The sequence below is a fragment of the Podarcis cretensis genome (assembly GCF_951804945.1).
Source record: "Podarcis cretensis genome assembly, chromosome: 2".
In the NCBI taxonomy this organism is placed as follows: domain Eukaryota; kingdom Metazoa; phylum Chordata; class Lepidosauria; order Squamata; family Lacertidae; genus Podarcis; species Podarcis cretensis.
In genome coordinates, this window is record NC_137171.1 from 125,817,840 (window position 1) to 125,842,199 (window position 24,360).

A 24,360-nucleotide genomic window follows, 5' to 3' on the forward strand; every position below is an offset into this window, starting at 1 on the left:
TTTAACTCTATAAGGGATCATTCCTGCTAAACCAAAGCATATACTTCCTGAAGCTTCTCCTTGGTAAAGTGAGTTTTAGCACATTTTAAAATGGGTAGGGAAGTTGGCAGAGTGCCAGGTGAAACAACTAAATGTGGTTATAAATTTATCTAATTCTAAACATTGGACTACATAATAGCCTGATCTGTTAAAAGGCATAAAATGTATGAGGATCCTCCACTGGGGTGTAAGGAATAAGACATTAAACATAAAAACAATTACACACAAAAATAGCCATGAAATAGCCCCCCCATTTGTGGAAATAACACACTGTCGAACACATTTTAACATTCCTACGTAATAACACATAATACAAAACAAACTAATATCCTCCAGATGTGCCTGGATTTATTCTGCAACCAAACATACATTCAAATTGTTTTTCCCATGTGAGTTTGCTGATGTCTTCTAAGTGTTCCACTATTAATGAAGTTCTTTCCACAATCCATGCATTTAAAAGGTTTCTCCCTTGTGTGAGTTTGTAGATGTACATTAAGGCTTCCACTCTGAATGAAGCATTTTCCACACTCAAAACATTTATATGGTTTTTCTCCTGTATGAGTATATTGATGCATTTTCATTGATTCTCTCTGACTGAAGCATTTTCCACACTCAAAACATTTATATGGTTTATTTCCTGTATGAGTATATTGATGCATTTTCAGCGATTCTCTATGACGGAAGCATGTTCCACACTCCATGCATTTAAATGGTTTTTCCCCTGTGTGAGTTCGTAGATGTATGGAAAGTTTTGCCCTTTCACAAAAGGTCTTTCCACATGCCATACATTTAAATGACTTTTCCCCTGTGTGAATTCGCTGATGTCTTCTAAGGTTTCCTCTACAATTGAAGCTCTTTTCACACACTATGCATTTAAATGGCTTCTCTTCTGTGTGAGTCAGTTGATGGCTTGTAAGGTTTCCACTATCACTGAAGCACTTTCCACATTCTATGCATTTAAATGGTTTATCCCCAGTGTGAATTCGCTGATGTCTTTTAAAGTTTCCACTCTGACTGAAGGTCTTTCCGCACTCCATACAACTAAATGGTTTCTCACCAGTGTGAGTTCGATGATGTGCATTAAGGTGTTTACTCAAAAGGAAGCTCTTTCCACACTCTATACATTTATATGGTTTCTCCCCTGTGTGAGTTCCGTGATGTTTTGAAGGAATTCCACTCCCACGGAAGTCCTTTCCGCAATCCATGCCTTTAAATGGTGTCTCCACTGTTTCAGTTCATTGATGGGAACTCAGTGTGCTCACTGACTGAATCACATTGTATATTCTGCATATTTAAATGCTACCTTTTTTATTCCTAAGGATATCTGTGATGGCCACTCCGAATTCTGACTGCCTTCTCCATCACCTGGTTGGGAGTTGGGGGAAAGGAAATCCTGTTAGAGTTTCAAGAAAGGGAACAAAGCAATGGCACCTTCTCTTGTGTTAACATTTGTTTAACATTTCACACATGCTCCCTTCTCCTGTGTTCCATTTTTTAAAAAAGGAAACCCAGCCCCCTGCAAGGCAGGAATCTTTTGCCTCACATGGGTTTCCAACTCACATCCCTGAGATTAAGAGTCTCATGCTTTACTGACTGAGCTGAGTTTAAAAGATTTACTTCCAGGAACTTGATTTAAATGTTACAGAAAGAGTAAGCAATATATTGCCTCAGGCATGCAGGCCTCTTCTTACCCACTCTGGTCTCATTATAAGGCCCTGTAGCATATATTTGGCAAAAACTAGCTTTTTCCACTAAAAAAAATGAATAAATCAAAATTAATTCTGCCTAGGGTTTCCCCTGAGATGTTGCCGATTTGGCCAAATTCCCTCACGATGCCATTTTTACACCCCAAAACCAAGGACATGTGAGGAATTTTCCTGATATATGGGAAGCCTAACTCTGCCCCTCTCTTTCCTGCTTTCTGCATCTTCCACAACACCTGTAGGAATTTGTGTCTGCCTGCAAAACAACTTGACATTTTGAAATTCTATCCAAAGACCATGATTCAGGAAGGTCTCTGACACCAGGAAGGTCATTTGGACCCACCCCATTTTTCAGGGATCCATCTCTCCATGGACTTGGAGCAGAGTCAGATTCCTAGGCAGGAGGGAGAAGCCGAGGGAGACCCCTCCAGATAAGGGTGCCAACTTGAATAAAATATGGGGTAAAAGGTAAAGGGACCCCTGACCATTAGGTCCAGTCGTGGCCGACTCTGGGGTTGCAGCGCTCATCTTGCTTTATTGGCTGAGGGAGCCGGCGTACAGCTTCCGGGTCATGTGGCCAGCATGACTAAGCCGCTTCTGGCAAACCAGAGCAGCGCACGGAAACGTTGTTTACCTTCCCGCTGGAGTGGTACCTATTTATCTACTTGCACTTTTCTCCTACTGTTTTCTTTGTCCATGGAGTCAACAGTAGGAGAAAATAACAGAGGCCAAACAGATAATACTGTATTGAGAAGCAAAGCAGCTAGTAAGCTGCTTTGGAAGTGAGAGCTGGACCATAAAGAAGGCTGATCGCTGAAGAATTGATGCTTTTGAATTATGGTGCTGGAGGAAACTCTTGAGAGTCCCATGGACTGCAAGAAGATCAAACCTCTCCATTCTGAAGGAAATCAGCCCTGAGTGCTCACTGGAAGGACAGATCGTGAAGCTGAGGCTCCAATACGTTGGCCACCTCATGAGAAGAGAAGACTCCCTGGAAAAGACCCTGATGTTGGGAAAGATGGAGGGCACAAGGAGAAGGGGGCGACAGAGGACGAGATGGTTGGACAGTGTTTTCGAGGTTACCAGCATGAGTCTGACCAAGCTGCGGGAGGCAGTGGAGGACAGGAGTGCCTGGCGTTCTCTGGTCCATGGGGTCACGAAGAGTCGGACACGACTAAACGACTAAACAACAACAACAATTTTCTCCTACCGATAGGGAACCCACGAAAGGACTCTATATGGGCTCTTGGGTACCCCATAAGGGAAGAAGGGCAGATTTTGTTTACAACAGGGGGCTACATAATTGATCACGACACAGCGTGCATACACCATTTGAATGGCAATGCCAATCAACTCGGGCGGGGAGCAGCCCCCTCGAATATTTTATGGGGAGGGGCGAAGGGACCTCGGCTCCCCGACAGCGCACAAGGTGGAGACGTCCCTCCGAAAGGCCACGTTTCCCGTTCTCGGTCTCCAGCCCCCCCTCCGGGCCAATGCTCCCTGGACTTAACTTGTTCTTGCCCCGGGGATGCTTCCATGCCCCCCAGCCCCTCCCCAGCATCCTCTGCCCCCTCTGAAGCTCCCCTGCGCCCAGAAACGTCCCTTGGCACATCTCACTCCTCGCCCTGCGCACCAAGTCTCTCCCGAGCGCGCCCACATCTCCATTCGCAGGAGCATCGCAGGGAGTGGGGGGGGAGCAGGGGGGGTCTCTATCCAGGCGTCCCTCGCGTCCTTTAACCCTTACGTGGACTCCCTCTCTCCGTCTCTGCAGCCCAAAGGGACCCCCCCCAAAGGCGCACCACGGATGCGCCTCGCAGCGCGCGCGGAGCCCGGAGCGCCCCGGGAGATTCCTGCGGGGGGGGGCGGACACCGGCCGAGGCGTCGCGAGGGGTCCGGAACCCGCAGAGGGACGCCGGGTTTGGGGTCCCGGTTCGACTTCCCTTTAGGGTGGTCGCAGGTAACTGCTCTCTCCCAACCCCTCCAGCGAAACAGGAACAAGTGAAACGTAGACGGCTCACCTTTTGCCACGGCCGTTTTTTCGGGGGGGGTGTGTGTGTGTGTCTCTTTCGCTGCCGCTGCCGGGGATCGAACCTGCGCCCTTCTCACTAAATAAACGAGATCTCTTAGAGCTTTGCTTGCGGGGAATCAGGATTTCCGCTTGGGTCTATCGAGCTGCGCTTCCTAGAGAGGCAAGAAGGGGGGTTTTTTTGCAGGGGGAGGAGGGATGGAAGTGGCAAAGTTGGAGGGGAGGGGGGGGGTCTCCATGCACAGCCCCAGAAGAGAAACAGGCCGGTTGAAGGGGAGAAAGAGGTGCAGCATATTTGGGGGTGGGGGGGTGGGGGTGGGAGAAGGATTTATGCTTTTCCTCCCCCTGAATCTACAAACAGGGCAGCTGGGAGGGGAGGAAGGATTTGGGGAGGGGGATGAGAGACAAGTAGGATCCGTTTAGGGGGGGGGAGATCCAGGCAATCCGGCTGCAAAATAGGGCCCTCCTCCCCCCCCCAACAGGGTTTGCATTACAAGATCTTCTTTGAAGCAGAGAGATCAAGCCAACATCCCTAGGGGATAGGAGGGGGCGAGGTGGGGGGGGCTGCCTGAGACGAATCCGCCCTCATGCAACCTAACTGCAAATAGGTTTACAGCCCCCATCCTGTCAAGCTTACTCCGAAGTCAGTCCTACTCCATTCAAAGGGGTTGCAGCCCCATTCCAACTAGTGATGCTCTGCTGAACAGCCTGCTTCTCTCTTCTCACCACTGCCTCCTCTTGCCCGCCCGCCCGCCCCCTCTGTTGCTCCTTCCAGGCTCTGCCTCAGTGGGCTCCTGGTTGCCCATATATTGGGAGGGCGAGTGGAGCGGGGGGGGGGTCTGCTTTGGTGCAGGGGAAACAGCTGGAGAACAGAGGCTTTTTTTAAAAAAAATATTTTATTGAAGTTTCAAAAAGGTTACAAAAATATAAAAGAGAAAATAAACAAAAAATACAGAATACACACACACACAAAAATAAAAACAATTAAAAAAAACCACACGTCATCCTTTCCATATCTTAACTTTCATTTACAGTACTTGTTTCCCTGACCTCCTCACACCTCCCTTTTTTGTATTCTAGTTCAATTAGTAATTTCAACAAATCCTTTCCATTTTTGCTTTTATCTTGATAATTCATCTTAATATATTATAGCTTTGCATTTTCACCTGATAACACTCAATTTTTAATTAAATAATTTATCTTAAAAGTCTAACCTGTTAATTAACTCAACAAGTCCTTCCATCTTTCTCTACTATATTCTGTCATTCAGTTTGCCTTAATTTATTTTAGCCTTATCTTACGATAAAATATCTTAAAGCTTAAGACTTAATACTTATTTGTATGTAACTCCTTATATTATTTCTACTAAAGCCAAATAGTTTCCTTCCAGAGAACAGAGGCTTTTGATTCGGAGAGAGGGAGCAGATCTTGAAGTGGGGAGGAGGGCAGTGAGAGAGGGACAATGTTAAGGGAAATCGGCCTCTGGAGCTTCCTTAGTAAGAAAGAGGCTGATGTGAGAAGGAGGCAAAAGGAAACAAGAATTTGCTTATTCCAGATGACGTCTACCTTTGCTTAATATTTGTTCCCCGTCAAAGGTGTGCTATCTGTGTAAGGTCCTGGGCCACAGAGAGGTTAGGCTGGCCTCATCCAGAGCCAGGGCTTTTTCGGCCGTGGCCCCAATCTGGTGGAACGCTCTATCACAAGAGACTAGGGCCCTGCAGAATTGACATCTTTCTGGAGGGCCTGCAAGACAGAGCTGTTCCACCAGGCCTTTGACCAAGGCACAGCCTGACCCCCTCCTTCGGTAATCCTCACAAAACTCTTGCCCAGTGGTTACCATGAAACTGATTTTGAATTGATTTTGGAATGTTGTGTTACTTTTATTGTTGTTAGCCGCTCTGAGCCCGGCTTTGGCTGAGGAGGGTGGGATATAAATATATTATTATTATTATTATTATTATTATTATTATTATTATTATTATTAAATGTCTCCCACCCTAAATAAATCTGTCTTTCTCCATTGCCCACATCAAAGACCTGCTCCCTGCTTTGAAGTGCATCTTGGCAATAGGTGAGGGAGTCCCAGAAGTGACAGCGCAATGGCCTCCGAGACCCCCTCTGAACGGCCTCTTCTCAGAGGTGGAGTGAAAAGAGGAGCCAGGCAGCTTCCTCAGGTAGGGAAAGAGCAACGGGAGCAGGGAGGAGGGAAGAGGCACAGATGGGACCACCCAGCCTCCCTCTGTGTTGAGTGGGGATGATGGGGACCAAAGAGAAGCTCTGTTTTCTTCTTCTTCTTCTTCCAGGCCCTCTTGACCTTTGAGGAGGTGGCTGTGTTTTTCACGGAGGAGGAGTGGGCTCTGCTGGATCCTGGCCAAAGAGCTCTGCACAAGGAAGTCATGGAGGAGAATTATGAGATGGTGGCCTCTCTAGGTAAGGGCAGATTTTTATTCCTCTTGGCTGTTAGACATTGGAGGTGTGAATCTCCTGTTTGAGCCATTCATTCATGCCATGTAGGAACAAGCAGTAGCCATCGAAAGACCTCTCCTACTCAATGCAGTTGCGTTCTATTCTTTTCAAGCCACCCAAGTTTGCGGCCATCACTGCCCCCTGTGGGAAAGTTCCCTAGTTTAACTATGCACTCTGTTTGGAAGGACCTACAGTGGTGCCCCGCAAAACGAACGCCTCGCAAGACGGAAAACCCGCTAGACGAAAGGGTTTTCCGTTTTGGAGGCGCTTCGCAAAACGAATTTCCTATGGGCTTGCTTCGCAAGACGAAAATGTCTTGCGAGTTCCTGCAGGTTTTTTCCCCTCCCCCCCTTTCCCTAAGCCGCTAAGCCACTTAACAGCTGATCGCTAAAAGCCGCTAAAAGCCGCTAATAGCGCTAATCCGCTAAGCTGTCAATGGGCTTGCTTTGCAAGACGAAAAAACGGCTATACGAAATGCCTCACGGAGCGGATTAATTTCGTCTTGCGAGGCACCACTGTACTTTTATCTCAACCTTCCAACATTCTGTCACATGACAAAGACACATGAGAGCAGAAGCAGCAAAGCAGGCTGGGAAGTGCGCAATCATTTGGGCCTACTAAAGTTAGTCAGGCCTAACTGCTAACTGCGGAGTCACTCCGACATGTGACTCATTCTCCTTATAAGTGGCAGCCATTTTCTCTCTGTGTTCTCTGTAAGATTTCAGTCAGAGTCAATCTGCCTCAGTTATGAGCAGAGTCAGTATGTAACCTTGTAGCCGCCGAAAACATTTTACAAACAAGTTTTTATCCTGTTTCAAAAAACCCCTTTCCCCCCCTTCCCCTTCATAGGTTTACATAGAAATGTTTATCTTGTTCCCTGGCTCTCTTCCCGGAAGAGAGTTTGCAACAAGCTATTGCCAAGGTCAGCTAGCCAGAGAGCGAAGGCATTGTTTTAATTCAGCTGCCTTTGTTGCATAAAAAGATGCTTAGCTAAAAGCTTTTTTAGCCTTAGAGAAAATGAAAAGTGCAGTTTGAAAAGTGCTTGAGGTTTTGAGGCCTGATTGGGGGGGGGGGGAATTCACAAACAGTTTTTTAGGGTAACCTAACTGACTGTCCCCCTTCAATCTCAGTCAAACTGTTTGGAACCATGTTGTTTAGGAAGAAGTTTATTTTAACTCAGTAAAGCTCTTATTCTTTCACTTAAAAACTCTGCATTATTAATTTACACTGCATGTCACATTCAGCATAAAGGAGTCGCTCTTCATCATTTCGGTTCATCCCCTTCATCATTTCGATTGTCCATTTCCAAACCTCCTCCAACTTTATACTATTTGTTTGGCGGTAAGGAGGACAGAAAGGGACGCAGGTGGCGCTGTGGGTAAAAGCCTCAGCGCCTAGGACTTGCCGATCGAAAGGTCGGCGGTTCGAATCCCTGCGGCGGGGTGCGCTCCCGCTGCTCGGTCCCAGCGCCTGCCAACCTAGCAGTTCGAAAGCACCTCCGGGTGCAAGTAGATAAATAGGGACCGCTGTCTAGCGGGAAGGTAAACGGCGTTTCCGTGTGCGGCTCTGGCTCGCCAGAGCAGCGATGTCACGCTGGCCACGTGACCCGGAAGTGTCTCCGGACAGCACTGGCCCCTGGCCTCTTAAGTGAGATGGGCGCACAACCCCAGAGTCTGTCAAGACTGGCCCGTACGGGCAGGGGTACCTTTACCTTTACCTTTAAGGAGGACAGAACTGCACACAGTATTCCAAATCAAAATACCAAAATGCTACAAAGCCAGTTTGCAATGTTAATAAATCAAGAAGTGGAATGGAACAGAAAAAGAATGGGACAGAAAAATTTCGGGATGTGCTGATAAATCAGGAAAGTGGTTGGCTTGGCAGATAAAAAAAAAAAAGCACAAAATACAATAAAAAAAATTTACAGTGGAAGGAAAAGAAATAGAAAATCTGAAAGAAATCAGGAGATGATTTGTGAATTTTTATAGACAGCAAATTTTTTCAGCAGGGGGCTGGTCCACTGTCCCTCAGACCTTGTGGGGGGCCGGACTATTACTTTGGGGGGAAATGAACGAATTCCTATGCACCACAAATAACCCAGAGATGCATTTTAAATAAAAGGACACATTTTACTCATGTAAAAACATACTGATTCCTGGACCGTCCATGGGCCAGATTTAGAAGGCGATTGGGCTAGATCTGGCCCCCGGGCCTTAGTTTGCCTACCCATGGCTTAGAATCATAAGAGTTGGAAGGGACCCCACAGGTCATCTAGTCCAGGGACAGATGTTAAATTAACCAGCCTGTCACTTCCATTCACTTTTTCTAAAAAATAAAATGAAAAATTATTCCATTGGCTACTTTCCAATCCTCAGATATGTCCAAGGGACAAATTACATACTGAATATAAGCTGCACCCGCAAATAAGCCGCACGTTTAAAATTCATGGGGTGGAGGAGATAAAAAGACAATACCTGAATATAAGCCGCTCCCTTAAAATTCAGCAGGCGCTCACACACGTTCCGTTTTACTGTATGTCTGTTTCAGCTGCAATATCGTAAAAGCCATTTTTTGTAATGTTGCAAATTTAAGCCGCACTTTAACTTTTCACTGTTTGGGGGGGGGGGAGTGCGGCTTATATTTGGGCCAATATAAGCTCCTGAAAAAGGCTAGCTACAGTCGTACCTCTGGTTACGAATTTAATTCGTTCCGGAGGTCCGTTCTTAACCTGAAACTGTTCTTAACTAGAGGTGTTCTTTCGCTAAAGGGGCCTCTTGCTGCCACTGCACCGCCAGCACACGATTTCCGTTCTTATCCCGGGGAAAATTTCTCAACTTGAGGTAACTCTTCCAGGTTAGTGGAGTTTGTAACCTGAAGCGTTTGTAACCTGAAGCGTTTGTAACTTGAGGTACCCCTGTAGTTTTTTTTAATAATAATAATAATAATAATAATAATTATTATTATTATTATTATCAACACACTTTTAAGAGTACAGTCATACCTTGGGTTACAGATGCTTCAGGTTGCGCGTTTTCGGGTTACGGACGCGCCGAAACCAGGAAGTACCAGAAAGGGTTACTTCTGGGTTTTGGCGCTCGCACATGTGCTAAATCACACTTTGCGTATGCGCAGAAGCGCCAAATCGCAACCCGCGTGTGCGCAGACGGGTTGCGAACGCTGTGGGTTGGGAATGTGCCTCCCGCATGGATCACGTTCGCAACCCGAGTGTCCACTGTACCTGTTTCCCTAGAGTTTCTTACTTTAGTTTAGCATGGGTCAGTGACAAATTTTCAAGTGATGTATCTGGTCCGGATATGTGATTCCCTTTTCATTGGATCATTGAAATGTAGAGTTGGAAGGGACCCCAAAGGTCATCTAACCCAACCCCCTGCAATGCAAGAATCTCAACTCAAGCATCCACCACAGATGGCCACTCAGCCTCTGCTTAAGAACATGCAAGGAAAGAGAGTCCATAACCTCCAGAGAGAGACTGTTCCATTGTCGAACAGCTCTTACCAACAGAAAGCGCTTCCTGATGTTTAGTCGGAATATTATTATTATTATTTTGTATCTTGGATTTGAGGTCATAGGTATATGCATTGATTTGAAATGGCTTTATATTTTGTGGCCCAAAGTAACTAATATTGTCTCTTTCCCTGAAAGAATCAGACCTCAACTCCTGTTGGGAAGAAATACAAGATCCGTTTCTCCAGAATCCCAAAGAAGGGGAGATATCAGCAGGTAGGTGCTTAGTTGAGACTGTAGGATATTCAGAAGCTAACTTCAGATTCAGCTGAGGAGGGAGAGAAGTAGGGAGACATGCTTGAAAATGGTAAAATCAGAGAAGCTGAGAACTGGGCCTGAACTACAATGAGAGTCTCTGCTTTACCTTGCAATTTGAATGACATTTTCTTTTTCTGCCTCAAAACAGGTAATGGGCAGAAGAGTGAGAAATCTGATGAGCCATCCATGGTGTCTGTAGAAAACATGGAGCATGAAGCACAGAAAGAGACCTTTGTAAATCAACAATCAACCAAAAAGTATGTAGGAAATACGTGGGAGAACTGGAAAAAGAACTCCCTTACTACTCAGGATATTGGTGTCCATGTATCCCTAAATCCACAGGAAGAATGCACAGGAAGTAGCAGTGTAGAGGGTGGAAAGAGCTTCAGTCAGAGTGGAAGTGTTAGTTTACATCAAGGAACCCAAACAGGGGAGAAAATGTTTAAGTGCACGGAGTGTGGAAAGAGCTTAAGCGGTGCTGGTAACCTTGTCAAGCATAAAAAAACCCACACAGGGGAGAAACCGTTCAAATGCATGGAGTGTGGAAAGAGTTTCAGCCAGAGCGGAAACCTTATTGCACATCAAAGAACCCACACAGGGGAGAAACCATTTAAATGTATTGTGTGTGGAAAGTGTTTCAGTCTCAATCACCATCTTATGTTACATCAAAGAACCCATACTGGGGAGAAACCACATACATCCATGGAGTGTGGAAACAGCGTCTGTTCGAGTAGTGTCCTTATTGTGCATCAAAGAACCCACACTGGGGGAAATCGATTTAAATCTATGTTGTGTGAAAAGACTTTCAGTCAAAATCACCATCTTACTTTACATCAGAGATCCCACACTGGGGAAAAACTGCATAAATGCATAGAGTGTGGAAAGAGCTTCAGTCATAGGAGTAACCTTAGTTTACATGAAAGAACCCACACTGGGGAGAAACCATTTGAATGTATGGTGTGTGAAAAGAGCTTCAGCCAGAGTGGAAACCTTACTGCACATCAAAGAACCCACACCGGGGAGAAACCATTTAAATGTATGGTGTGTGGGAAGAGTTTCACTTTTAGTCACTCTCTTACTTTACATCAAAGAACCCACACCGGGGAGAAACCATTTGAATGCATGGAGTGTGGAAAGAGCTTCAATTGTAGGAGTGCACTTACTGTACATCAAAGAACACACACTGGGGAGAAACCGTATGAATGCATGGAGTGTAGAAAGACCTTTCGTCGTAGGAGTAACCTTACTTTCCATCAAAGAGACCACACCGGGGAGAAACCATTCAAATGTATGGAGTGTGGAAAGACCTTCAGACATAGCGGAAGCCTTACTGCACATCAAAGGACCCACACTGGGGAGAAACCATTTCAATGTATGGAGTGTGGAAAGAGTTTTAGTCTCAATTATTATCTTACTTTACATCAAAGAACCCACACTGGGGAGAAACCATTTTTATGCATGAAGTGTGGAAAGAGCTTCACTTGTAGGAGTGCGCTTACTGTACATCAGAGAACCCACACTGGGGAGAAACCGTTTGAATGCATGGAGTGTGGAAAGGGCTTCAGTTGTAGGAGTGGACTGACTGTGCATCACAGAGCCCACACAGGGGAAAAACCATTTCAATGCCTCAAGTGTGGAAAGAGCTTCCGTCGTCAGAATAACCTTACTTTACATCAAAGAACCCATACTGGGGAGAAACCATTTAAATGTATGGAGTGTGGAAAGAGCTTCAGCCAGAGTGGAAACCTTGCTACACATCAAAGAACCCACATAGCAGAGAATGGAGCATGAGAAGATCTGCAATGTACTATGATGTAAGGTTTTGTTCCTGCTTGGTGAGAAAAAACTGTCAACAGTGAAGCCTAATGGAACCGAACTGCCAAAAGTACAATGTATGGCAGCTATGTTTCATCTTAGAGTTATGCAAAGTAATCAATGCCCATTCACAGCCGCCATAATTGATTATAAGGGGGAAAGAAGAAATTCCTAGCACTGCTATGTTAAGTGTCTGAGGCGGTATTCGCACTCTGCCTAATGTTTGGGCCGGCCCTGTTTGAAATTTGGAATGGGGCACAGATTCGGTGTAAATCCAAGTGGTGGAAAAGGAGATAAGACAAAGCGTAGCTCCTTGGTCAGAGGTGTGGCTAAAGGCACTGTTCTGCTGCCATCACCCTTTCCTTTAAGGAAAACGGTCACATATTTCAGGTATCACAAGGCAACTACAAGCAACGACTGATTGACATGCATTTGATATGTGCATCATGCATCGTGACAAGCCGGAAGGGGGCAGATTGAGGAGGAGGCAGGCTTATGAGTGCTTCACCACTGTACGCCAATTGCGAGTGGCCTGTATTTGGGGTCTTCTGGTGGCTTAGGATGTCTACTTGGGAAATGGGATATACTGTATTTTTTGCTCTATAAGACTCACTTTTCCCCTCCTAAAAAGTAAGGGGAAATGTGTGTGCGTCTTATGGAGTGAATGCAGGCTGCGCAGCTATCCCAGAAGCCAGAACAGCAAGAGGGATTGCTGCTTTCACTGCGCAGCGATCCCTCTTGCCGTTCTGGCTTCTGAGATTCAGAATATATTTTTTCTTGTTTTCCTCCTCCAAAAACTAGGTGCGTCTTGTGGTCTGGTGTGTCTTATAGAGCAAAAAATACGGTATTTGACTCTACACGTTGAAAATGAGCCACAGGTCAGTCCCTCCAAAGAGAAGGGGGTGCAGGACCTTAAAACCTGAGCTGCCCTCGCAGCTTTAATCCCACTCCTTTTCATGATGGGGTCCACAGTGCATCTTCCATACCAGCGGGAGACTGGCCATTTGCTGTGTTACGCATTAGTACACTAGAAATACTGTATTGCTTGTGAATAGGCTGTGCTTAGTCCAGGTAAAGAGCTACAGCAGTCTGCTTTGTTTTGAAATCTCTAACCTGGGGTTGTGGTGTTTTTTTGTTTTGTTTTGTTTTGCTTTGCTTTTAGGCCTCCTACCTTTTTTTCTAAATAAAGTTTCACAATCTGACCAGCTCTTCAGATTGTCCTGTCACAGGGGCTCTTTTGAGTACCAACCTTTAGTCTATTCAGAAGCATATCAAATATCAACATAGAGGATGTTTTGATTAAAACTGCTGCAGTGGTAGCCTTTCAATAATAATAATAACAATAATTTTATTTATACCCCACCCATCTGGCTGGGTTTCCCCAGCCACTCTGGGCGGATTCCAAACAATAAATAATAATAATAATTTAAAAAAAATATTTATACCCCGGTCAGAGCTGGGCTCAGGGCAGCTAACACCAGTAAAATTACAATAATAACATAATAGCGTGGGGGGCATTTAAAATACGGGTTAAAATACAATTTAAAATGCAGCCTCATTTTAATAGTAGCCCGTAGATCAAAACTGTAAGGGGAGGGGAACATAAGGGTCAGACTGAGTCCAAACCAAAGGCCATCCGGAACAGCTCTGTCTTGCAGGCCCTGTGGAAAGATGTCAAGTCCTGCAGGGCCCTAGTCTCTTGTGACAGAGCGTTGCACCAAGTAGGGGCCAGGACTGAAAAGGCCCTGGCCCTAGTTGAAACCAATCTAACCTCCTTGAGGCTCGGGACCACCAAAGTGTTGTTATTTGTGGACCTTAAGGTCCTCCGTGGGGCATACCAGGAGAGGCAGTCCCGTAGGTATGTGGGTACTAGGCCACATAGGGCTTTAAAGGTCAAAACCATCACCTTAAACCTGACCCTGTACTCCATTGGGAGCCAATGCAGTTGGTAAAGCACTGGATGAATGTGATATTAAAAACACTATACAGCATTAAACATTAAAATCTTCCCTAAACAGTAATGCCTTCAGATGTCTTCTAAAAGTCAGATAGTTGCTTATTTCCTTGACATCTGGTGGGAGGGCGCTACACAGGGTGGGTGCCACCACCGAGAAGGCCCTCTGCCTGGTTCCCTTTAACTTCGCTCCTTGCAGTGAGGTCTCCCATAATCTCCTGGCCTAGTCACATAGCCCCTTGCTCTTGAGCTCGGATCCTGCTTTCCGGCTTCTTTCTGGGGGCACCTGGCCAGCCAGGGAGAGAACTAGAGGCTGAACAAGGGGGGCCATAGGAACGTGAAGTTCTTATAGGGCCACAGGGTAGGACACAGCCGTTGTTGCTGCACATCCTCTGCACGGTGCCGCTTGCCCCCCGCCCAGGAGGCAAAGGCCACAGCAGCTCTGGTTCCCCTGGCAAAACTCCTTCCCTGCTGAATAGCAACAAAGGGCAATGTGCGGAGAACCAGATTGCTATTTGCTCCGATTCAGCTGTAAAGAGGGGAGAAGTGGGGGAGCCAAGTGGGGGGGAGCCCCGAGTGCCTCACGCCAGCAGGATGTCCTCTGGGGAAAGATGATCTGCAAAAAGGATCCCACTTGTCTTCCACTGGACGACCAGCAGATCCAAAGAGATCTCGGCAGCCGGAAGATATAAGATTGCATAGCAGGCTGGGGCTTGTCTGTTGACCTCTGCGATGTTCCTCTTCAAGGCTTGGCGCCAGGAAGGACGCCTCTCCCAAACCCCACTCGGTGGTGTCATTTACCTTCTGGAGACACTTGCAAGGGGGAGAAAAATAGCTGAACAACTCCTTCAACTCGCATTAGTTTATTTTAATGAGGCACAAAAATAAGGGCAAGATAGGGAGAGGAGGGAAAACACCAGATCAAGACACCAGAAAAGAATGAATCCTTCCTTGAGGATGTTAAGGCATGATCCAGATAACACAGCCAACTCATGACTGGGTTGCACGCTGACCTTGCATGTCCTGAAACACACCCCTTCCCTGCAGGTTGCTCCCCGCTGGCAGAAGATATGCAGTCATGCACACTGGATTTGGAGGGGTCTCTGCACATTTCCTTCCTCTTCCCCCCATCACTCACTCCAGGCTCAGGAAGACCAGGTGCTTTGCTCTGGTGAGACATTTTAGGAGAGGCAGGTGGCCTGTTCAGTCTCTCTCCTCTGTTCCCACAGAGTGGGGATTCACGGGTTGTGTGGGATAATGGTTTGGGGCATCACACATGACCCACAGCAGGCCTTGGAGATCAGAAGCGTAGAGAAGGGCTCGCCCCTGCCCCTTCATTTTGGGGATTAGTAGAGTGGGGGGAGGGGCTGATCCAGGCAAGCCAGCTGCAAAGTGGGATGTCCACCCCCGCCCAAGTTTGTACTACAAGATCATCTGTGAAGCAGAGATGGACCCAGCCTCTGGGGGTGGGAGAATACACACACACAGAGAGAGGGAGGCAAAGTTACAGGGAACCAGGCAGATGACCTTCTTGGCAGTAGCGCCCAATGTCAAGGAGATAAAGAATTACACAACTTTTACAAGACATCGGAAGGTAGCCCTGTATCAGGTGGTTTTGTATGCTTGATGTTTTCCCCCATGTTTTTAAGCTGTCTACAGTGAGGGCATTGGGAAACCCAGCCAGATGGGCAGGTTATATATACTACTACTACTGCTGCTGCTGCTGCTGCTGCTACAACTACTACTACTATTACCAGCCCTGCTTCCAAAGCAACACTCTCCCCCTCTCTATGTAACATTACATTAAGTCAGGCATCCTCAAACTCGGCCCTCCAGATGTTTTGGGACTGCAACTCCCATCATCCCTAGCTAACAGATCCAGTGGTCAGGGATGATGGCAGATGTACTCACAAAACAGCTGGAGGGCCGAGGGTGGGGACACCTGCATTAAGTCTTTTTTTATTATTATTTTTTATTAAGAATTTTGTTAATACAATAGAAAGAAAGAACAGAATAAACAGAGAACAAACAGAAAAGAAACAAACATAAAATTTAGCATCTTGTAATAACCATCTTTTCTTAATTTTTGGACTTCCTCACGTCTCTCGCTCCTACGTTCCAAATTTATAAAACTTTAGTCAGCAACTTATCACCTTGTTTCCATTCTTATTGTACACATTTCCAATATTTTGTCCCTAACTTTGAATATTTTTATCTAGGTCTTAAATACCTAATTTTAACATGATATTTATTCAAAATTTATTTTTCTCATAAAATTCACTCATTCTCATAATCTTTTCACCTAACTTTATGGTGCCCTGTTATTTTCAAATCTCTCATCCTCATATAATTTACAGTGTTTTTGTAAGTAGTCCTTAAATTTCTTCCAATCCTCTTCCACTGCTTCCTCTCCCAGGTCTCGGATTCTGCCAGTCATTTCTGCTAGCTCCATGTAGTCCATCAGTTGCATCTGCCATTCTTCCAGCGTGGGCAAATCTTGAGTTTTCCAATATTTAGCGACAAGTATCCTTGCTGCTGTTGTTGCATACATAAATAATGTTCGATCATTCTTTAACACCCTCTGGCCAACAATGCCCAAAAGGAGGGCCTCTGGTTTCTTAGGGAAGGTATACTTAAATACCTTTTCCAGCTCATTATATATCATTTCCCAGAAGGCCTAAACCCTGGGGCAAGTCCACCAGAGGTGAAAGAACGTTTCTTCAGTTTCCTTACATTTCCAACACTTATTATCTGACAGGTGATATATTTTTGCTAGCTTGACTGGGGTCATGTACCACCTATACATCATTTTCATAATGTTTTTGTGATGGGATGATGAGCTGCTTGTGCATAAAAGCTTAGCCCCTCAGAGTTTGCTCAGTTTAGCTAAGCTCTGTCTTTAGTGGAGCCCTTAAGCTTGGCTCCTTCAATCGCTGGCAGAATCCGACAGTGGGCATCTACGGAATTTACTCCAGCATAAAAGCTCCTTGACGGAAATGCGTCGTCTGGATTCACGGCGCGACAGTTTCCGGCGAGGAGTGGGTGTACCTATGGGAGGTCCTGAGACTTCTCCGCTGTTATCGCTAGAAGATTCCCTGAGCCATCCCTTCGCTTCCCTCTCTCTCTGATCTCCCATTCTCCCCCTGCTGGTGCCTTCCTCCGCTGCTAAGTCTCTCCTGACTTCTGAGAGCCCCTCCACCTCCTGTCTTTCCGATGGCACTTCCCTGACATCCACCTCCCCTCCAGGGCCCCCTTCACCCCCTCCCGCCTCCTCCCCTACGGGCGGTGAGGATGGAAAACCCCGGAAGGAACACTCCTCCTCATCCGAGGACTCAAACACTTCTCGTCACTGCCTCCCGTCTCTTCTCCCTGATTCCTCTTCCTCGTCGGAGTCTACTCCCTCCTCCACCCCTGACTCTGGGAACCCTTCAAACTCCCCTTCCTCATCGGAGGTGCCGAAGTGTTCCCTCCTGAACCGTGCCACGGGCTGAGGTTTCCTTGGGAACCGTTGATGAAACGTTTCTATTAAAACCTCGTCATTGACCTCCTCTGCCGGTACCCATGTGTTTTCTGACTCCGCTTCCCCTTCCCATTCTACCAAATAATCTACTTGATTCCCTTTCCACCTGGAATCAATGATTTCTGCCACATGCATGTTGCGTTCCCTTTCTTCTATGACTGGTGTTTGTGTAACCTCCCTCTCACGTTCTCCCCACTCTCGCCCCTCTCGGTACGGTGACAGTAAGGACCTGTGAAATACTGGATGCAGCTTCATATGGTTGGGCAATCTGAGTTTGAATGCTACCGGGTTGACCTGTTGTATGACCTCAAAGGGTCCCAGCCGTTTGGGTCTCAATTTCTTACACCCTCCCTTGAACGGCAGTCCTTGGGTGGATAGCCACACCCGGTTCCCCACCCTTATGGTTTCACCTTCCCTTCTGCTTCTGTCTGCTTGCTTCTTGTATTCTTCCTTGGCTCTCTCTAAGTTGAGTTGGAGTTGCCGGTGGATCGCTTCCATCTCTTCAACAAAGTGTTCCGCCGCCGGGACACTCCACCTCTCCCCTCCTTCTCCTGGAAATGCCCTGGGATGACACCCATAATTTGCCAGGAAGGGACTCATCCCTGTGGACACATTCTCCGCGTTGTTGTAGGCAAATTCCGCTAGGGCCAACTTATCTACCCAATCATTTTCTCTGTCACTTACATAACACCTCAGGTATTGTTGTAAAATCCCGTTTGCCCTTTCTGCCTGCCCATTTGTTTCTGGGTGCCTGGCAGTTGAAAAATTGACTTCCACGTGCAGTAAGCTCATTAGCTTCCTCCAGAACCTGGAAGTAAATTGTTTCCCTCTGTCTGAGACCACCCTCAAGGGGGCGCCATGCAATCTGAAAATATGCTTTACAAACAACTTGGCGGTTTCTTCCGCTGTGACTGCGTGTGAACAGGCAATGAAATGGCACATCTTAGTTAATAGGTCTACCACCACCATGACAGCTGTTTTCCCTTTGGATTTTGGCAGATCCGTCATAAAATCTATGGATACCGCCTCCCATGGCCTTTCTGGTGTGAGTAAGGGTTCCAATAGCCCTGCTGGTGCCAGCCTCTCCCCTTTCGCTCGCTGGCACCTGTCGCACCCCCTAACATATTCCCGTACGTCTTCCCTCACCTTGGGCCACCAAAACTCCCTGGTAACCAACCACATGGTTTTGTGCTGCCCGAAGTGCCCCGCTGTGGGGCTGTCATGTAACTGCTTGAGCACTTTGCCCCTCAGTTCCCCATCGGGTATGTACAGTGCCCCTTTGTAATACAACGCTCCGTTCTTTTCCTCAAACCCCCCTGTGTTCTCCCCTGTCCCCCTGAGTTCTCTGAGTTTCGCTTGGGCATATTCATCGTTCTCGGTACCCTCTACCAGTTCTCTTTGCCCCACCAATGCCGCCCCACACACCCAGTGGTCCTCGGGGATGATATGCCTTTCCTCAGGCGCTCCCTCCCCCTCTAAATACTCAGGTTTTCGGGAGAGAGCATCCGCCCTGACGTTCTCTGGTCCTGGTACGTAACGGATTTCAAAATGGAATTTGGAGAACTCCTGGGCCCATCTCACTTGTCTCTGGTTCAGTACTCGGGCAGTTCTCCAGTACTCTAGATTTTTGTGGTTGGTCCACACTTGGACCTTGTGCTGCGCCCCAATCAGCAAGTGTCGCCATCTCCGGAACGCTTCATGAATGGCGAGTAGTTCTCGGTCGTATACGGTGTAGTTCCTTTCGGATTTGTTCAACTTCTGCGAGAAGAAGGCACACGGTCTCCATTCCGAAGTATCTTTTCCCGGCTGTAGAAGCACGGCCCCCACCGCTCTGTCTGAGGCGTCAGTCTCCACTCTCATCGGTTGCTGTAGATCCACGTGCAAAAGTTGTTCTTCCGACGCAAACGCCTTCTTTAATCTTTCGAACGCTCGCTGCGCCTCTTCTGTCCAAACAAATTTCTTCTTGCTGCTGAGACAATCAGTGATGGGTGCCGTTAAGTGGGCAAAGTTCTTGATGAACTTCCGATAGAAGTTTCTGAAACCCAGGAACCTTTGCACGTCCTTCTTAGTTTTCGGTGTCTTCCATTCCAGTACCGCTTGAACCTTGCTAGGATCCATGGCCAATCCCTTGTCTGACAACCGGTACCCCAGGAATTCCACCTCTGTGGTATGAAACTGACACTTCTCAAGTTTCACCCACAGCTGGTTTTCTTGCAGTCTGCTCAGTACCTCTCTTACATCTCGCACATGCTGCTCCTCATTCTCTGAGTACACCAAGACGTCATCTAAGAACGCTACGCAGTTCTTGTAAAGCAAGGGTCCCAGGACGTGATTCATGAACGATTGAAAACAGGCCGAGCCCGCCTGTAGACCGAAGGGCATAATGAGGTACTCAAAGGCCCCCAAGGGGGTGAACATAGTGGTTTTCCACTCGTCTCCCTTTCTCATACGTATCAGGTTATACGCCCCCCTTAGGTCCAGCTTGGTAAAAAATTTTCCCTTTCCTCACCCGGGTCAGAATGTCATCGATTCTGGGCATGGGGAACGTCACTGGTTCTGACACCGCATTTAGGGCCCTGAAGTCCACGACCAATCTGGGTTTATTAGTATTTTTTTTGTCCACAAAGAACACTGGACTGCCCCCCACCGCTCGTGACTCTCTGATGAAACCCCGCTTGAGATTCTTGTCAATGAACTCCCTTAACTCCTGCATCTCCCTGTCTGACATTGCATACAGCTTGCCCACTGGCAATTGTGCTCCTGGGAGTAAGTTGATTTGACAGTCAAAGGGTCTGTGCGGGGGCAGTTTGTCTGCTTCCCTTTTGCTGAAGACGTTAGCCAGGTCGGCGTATTGTCGTGGTACCTTCCATTTGTCTGTTATTTCCACCCCTGCTAGCGTGGCCTGGGTTCCTACTTGGGCTTCCCTTTCCTTGCAGTGTGCCAGGCAATGCGCTGACCCAAATGAGACTACTCTCTGGTGCCATCCCACTAGCGGATCATGTAGCGCTAGCCAGCTCATCCCCAAAATGATGGGCGCTCCTCCTAAGTGTTGGTTTCTGCTCTCTTCACTGTGCAGCGAAAGGCTTGTCACAAGACAATGTTTACATTCCACAGACAGCATTGCTGTTGTGTTTCCCACAGGAAAGGGAAGCTGGATGTGACGTACACTGGTTTCCTGTTTTTCACTGTTCTCTCAGTGTGATTCTCTCTGTGCTTTAGAGGAGAGAGGATGCATTTTCTGCTTCGGCAGAGGAAAGATGCATTTCTGTAATCTACCAGCTTTGAAATGTAAATAAAGCAATTTAGAGTATGTACACATATTCCTCATCATTCCGCTGTGCACGGGACACTGCTACAAATCAACATATTGGTTATCGGCCCAGAAGACAGACGCAGTCATCTGATGCCGGCAAAAGGATCGGAATGCAAAGGGACGGATCGGACGGTATCTGCGCGTCAAGATGATTGATGAGGTATGTGCTACTGCTCCGGGCAGCCTGCCAGCATCTAATTAATGGCTTTATGGCTGGACTTTGAACTTTTATGTCCGTTTGCCGGGAACAGGCAGCAGCTATGGCTATGCTGGGGAAATCGAAAGTAACTTTTAAAAGGGCTGAAGCAGCTGCAGAAGTGACGCAGCATGATTTAGGGCAGCAGAGAGAAAGCACTTTTGAACTTGCCTTTGGAATGAGGCTTGAAGCAGCAGAGATGCAGCTTGTATAAAGCAGCTTGTTTAAAGCAGCAGAGATGACGCAGAAGGCTAATGCCAGAGACATGATGGCCCTTCAGGATGCTTGTGGGATTCCCAAGCTCAATAAGAAAAATTATACGGACTGGGTTATCTATGCAGAGGCTATTCTGCGGAAAGAGGGTCTGTTTGAGGTTATTACAGACACCCCCCCAGCTCCAGTTACAGATGCATGGAAAGCTAAAGATTCCAAAGCAAGGGGAACTCTTACATTGATAGTATCCCCAGAAGAGCTCTGTCTATTGCGTGATGAGACCTCAGCCAGAGAAATTTGGGACGCTTTGAGAGAGGCTCACTTGAGGACAGAAGCTGGAACTACTATGTTTTATTTTAACAAGCTGCATAAGATGGCTAGCTGCAGAAGGCTGGCTGATGCAAGTGGGGAATCTGATGCCAATCAGCCACATGCTCAGCTCAGAGTAGCCTGTGATACTGCCATGATTCAGAATGAAGCAGATTGCCAGGGTGATAGCTGCATGGGTAAGGGGGAGTCTTCACAGACGTCATCCCAGAGTGCAGTGGAACCACCAGATGGCGCCAAAGCTTTGAAGGCAGTGAAATGCTACTCCTGTGGACGTCTAGGCCATATGAAGAGGGAATGCAAATATCCCAGGGCCAAGACAGAGCAGCGCAGCGGAAGCTCATCGCGTGGAAAAGGCCAAAGCAGAGGCAAAGGTCTGGTGTCCAGGACAACGCAGCACAAAGCAATGGTCTCACGCTTCACTCCAAAAGTTGCAGAGGTCCAGAAGACGTCTAGATCTTTCTTCGTTGTTGATTCAGCTGCAACGCACCACATGTGCAACGATAAGCGACTGTTCGTGTCTTTTACACCGCAGGAAGGTGCGATTCACCAGGCGGATGACCACACAATTCCCAGTAAAGGCTACGGAACTGTTGTTCTTCACAGTTTGGACTTATCGATACAGAATGTACTTTATGTTCCAGATGCCAAACATAATCTGCTCAGCGTTGGACAGATGAATGAGCGGAACATTGACGTTTCCTTTAAGAACAAAAGGTGCATCATCACAAAGAAAAATGATTATGTATTGTATGCTGAATATGTTGATCGTTTATATGTTTTGTATTATGATGATGTTGTGCAGGATGACACTTGTTGCATTGCAGGTTCTAACAAAAGTTTGCATACAGAATGTATTCATGATTTTCATCGAAAATTTGGTCATTTGGGTTTTGAGGCAGTATCTAAAATGCCTGCCTTGGTTGAAGGTATGACTATTAAACCCTGCAGGTACCACATGAAGTGCAAGGCATGCGCAGCAAACAAGGTGAAAATGGCTGCGAAAGGTAAGGTGTCTAGTAGGCAAGCTACAGAACCATACCAAATTGTTCATGCTGATTTGGTTGGACCACTAGCGCCCTCTTTGGGTGGAAATAGGTACTTCATGGTTCTCATTGATGCATTTTCCAGGTATATTCATGTGTACAATCTCAAGCAGAAATCAGAGGCTTTTCCTAGGTTCAAGGAATTCTGTGCTTGGTTGGAAAATGTGCAAGGTAAGAAGGTAAAGACTCTTTTCAGTGATCGCGGGGGAGAATTCACTTCTCAGCAGTTTGAAACTTTTCTGACTGAGAAAGGAATTCAACACGCTTTGTGTAGTCCTCGCTCGCCATGGCAGAATGGGCTTGCGGAACGAGCAAATCAGACATTGCTTCAAGGGTTAAAAACCTTGCTACATGATGCAAATCTTCCAGAGAGTTATTGGGCCGAAGCTCTCTCATGTTTCACTTACAGTTATAATCGCAGGTTGTCTTCAGCGATTGGTTGTATCCCCTATGAGAAGATGTTTGGCAAAAAGCCATACATCAAACACATGAAAATTTTTGGTTCTGACATGTGGGTTCACTCACCACAAAACTCCAAGTTAGACAAGCGTGGTTTGCATGGTATCTTTCTAGGTTATGAGAAAGGTTCTTATAGAATAAGGATGACTGACTCTAAGACAATTAAGCTCACAAGAAGTGTTGAGTACAATGCCAAGTGGGGGGAGAATGTGGGAATTTTCCAATGTTATCCTGATGACAGTGATGAGACTGAGGATAGTCAAAAGCAAACACAGCAACCCACACCCACTGATGAAAGTTCTGATTCTGAGTCTGAAACTGAATCAGGTGATTCAGAGGATTTCAAGAGTGCGAAAGCCTCTATGCGACCCTCTGAAAGTTCTGATCAAGAATTGGAGGAACCATTGTTCACAATAGGTCGCTTTTCTCCTAAAAAGGAAGAGGAGAGTGTTGAAGACTTAAGGCTAATTCGTAGGTCACAAAGAGCCACAAAAGGTAGACCTCCAAAGAGATTTGCTGATGAGTTTGCTAAGATAGCAGTAACAGCTGTTAAAAGCTCTAAGAAGGTATTTGAACCTTCAAGTTTCCAAGAAATCCAGGATTTGGATTCAAAGGAAGCTGAGCCATGGTTAAATGCCATGAAGGCTGAGCTTGATTCCTTGGAAAGGAACAAAACATGGGAACTTGTTCCAGTAGTTCCAGGAATGAAACTGCTTGGAAGCAAATGGGTCTTCAAAGCGAAGACTGATCAAAATGGCAAGATAGTCAGACACAAAGCCAGATTGGTAGCCAGAGGTTTTGCACAGGTACCAGGTGAAGACTATCACGAGACCTACTCACCCACAGTGAGGTATGAGAGCATTAGGCTTATGCTCAAGCTAGCTGCAGAGGAGAATTTACACATTAGTCACCATGATATGAATACAGCTTTTCTGTACGGATCTCTAGATGAATCACTTTATATGCTTCCACCTGATGGCGTACAGGTAAAACAGGGATTTGTTTGTGCTCTGAAAAAGTCCCTTTATGGTCTCAAACAAAGTGCACGGTGTTGGCACACAAAACTCACTGAAGTATTGTTTTCTCTAGGTTTTAAGCAAGGGAAAGCTGATCCATGTGTATTTGTCAAAGAGGAGGGGCAAAAGAAACTGTATTGTTTGTTTTATGTTGATGATCTATTATTCTTTTGGAAAGATGTCACAATGTACAATAACGCCCTAGCTCAACTGAAAGAACACTTTGACATGAAAGATCTTGGTGAGGTAAACAACTACCTATCTCTGGAAATAGAGAGAGATCAAGATGGTAACATTCTAGTACACCAGTCACGGAAAATTGCTGATGTGTTAGGCAAACTAAACCTGATGGATGCTAACCCTGTAGACACACCGATGATAACAGGTTATCAGGTAGATGACACTGAAGAAGCATTTTCTGACACTACACTGTACAGAAGTGTACTAGGCAAGCTAAACTTCATTGCCAGATGTTCAAGACCAG

General features: G+C 46.5%; 3 protein-coding genes across 5 annotated transcripts in view; 1 reads left to right on the forward strand and 2 right to left on the reverse strand.

The window, feature by feature from the left end:
- The window catches only part of LOC307208942 (uncharacterized protein), an 81,905-nt gene that overhangs the window by 8,470 nt on the left and 49,075 nt on the right, over window positions 1-24,360 (reverse strand). Inside the window, exon 1 of one of the 2 annotated variants that reach the window (XM_079963992.1) lies at window positions 3,360-3,373. The exons of the other annotated variant lie outside the window; for it this stretch is intronic. The gene's annotated coding sequence lies outside the window, so the exon portion shown is untranslated. Of the gene's footprint in view, window positions 1-3,359; window positions 3,374-24,360 lie in introns of those variants that run through there. 2 annotated transcript variants of the gene reach the window in all.
- Window positions 375-3,935, reverse strand: LOC307208970 (uncharacterized protein). Its single transcript, XM_079964027.1, has 2 exons — window positions 3,761-3,935; window positions 375-1,404 (listed from the first exon to the last, which is right to left on the reverse strand). The coding sequence occupies exon 2, from the start codon at window positions 1,242-1,244 to the stop codon at window positions 411-413; it is 834 nt and encodes a 277-aa protein (XP_079820153.1). The 5' UTR covers window positions 1,245-1,404; window positions 3,761-3,935; the 3' UTR covers window positions 375-410.
- LOC307208483 (uncharacterized protein) lies at window positions 3,935-12,421 on the forward strand. Of its 2 annotated transcripts, XM_079963094.1 has the most exons (5): window positions 3,935-4,052; window positions 5,804-5,942; window positions 6,072-6,198; window positions 9,898-9,975; window positions 10,166-12,421. In XM_079963094.1, exons 2-5 carry the CDS (start codon window positions 5,868-5,870, stop codon window positions 11,806-11,808), a joined length of 1,923 nt encoding a protein of 640 aa, XP_079819220.1. In that variant the 5' UTR covers window positions 3,935-4,052; window positions 5,804-5,867; the 3' UTR covers window positions 11,809-12,421. The 2 variants fall into 2 exon arrangements, with proteins under 2 accessions (XP_079819220.1, XP_079819221.1); XM_079963095.1 differs by lacking the exon at window positions 9,898-9,975.

Bases quoted from the DNA above. Each gene is read 5' to 3' on its own strand.
- LOC307208970 (XM_079964027.1), bottom strand. From the start codon at position 1,244: ATGGATTGCGGAAAGGACTTCCGTGGGAGTGGAATTCCTTCAAAACAT.
- LOC307208483 (XM_079963094.1), top strand. From the start codon at position 5,868: ATGGCCTCCGAGACCCCCTCTGAACGGCCTCTTCTCAGAGGTGGAGTG. The intron at 5,943-6,071 runs GTAGGGAAAGAG...TTCTTCTTCCAG, and splicing joins GAGCCAGGCAGCTTCCTCAG to GCCCTCTTGACCTTTGAGGA. The intron at 6,199-9,897 runs GTAAGGGCAGAT...TTTCCCTGAAAG, and splicing joins TGAGATGGTGGCCTCTCTAG to AATCAGACCTCAACTCCTGT.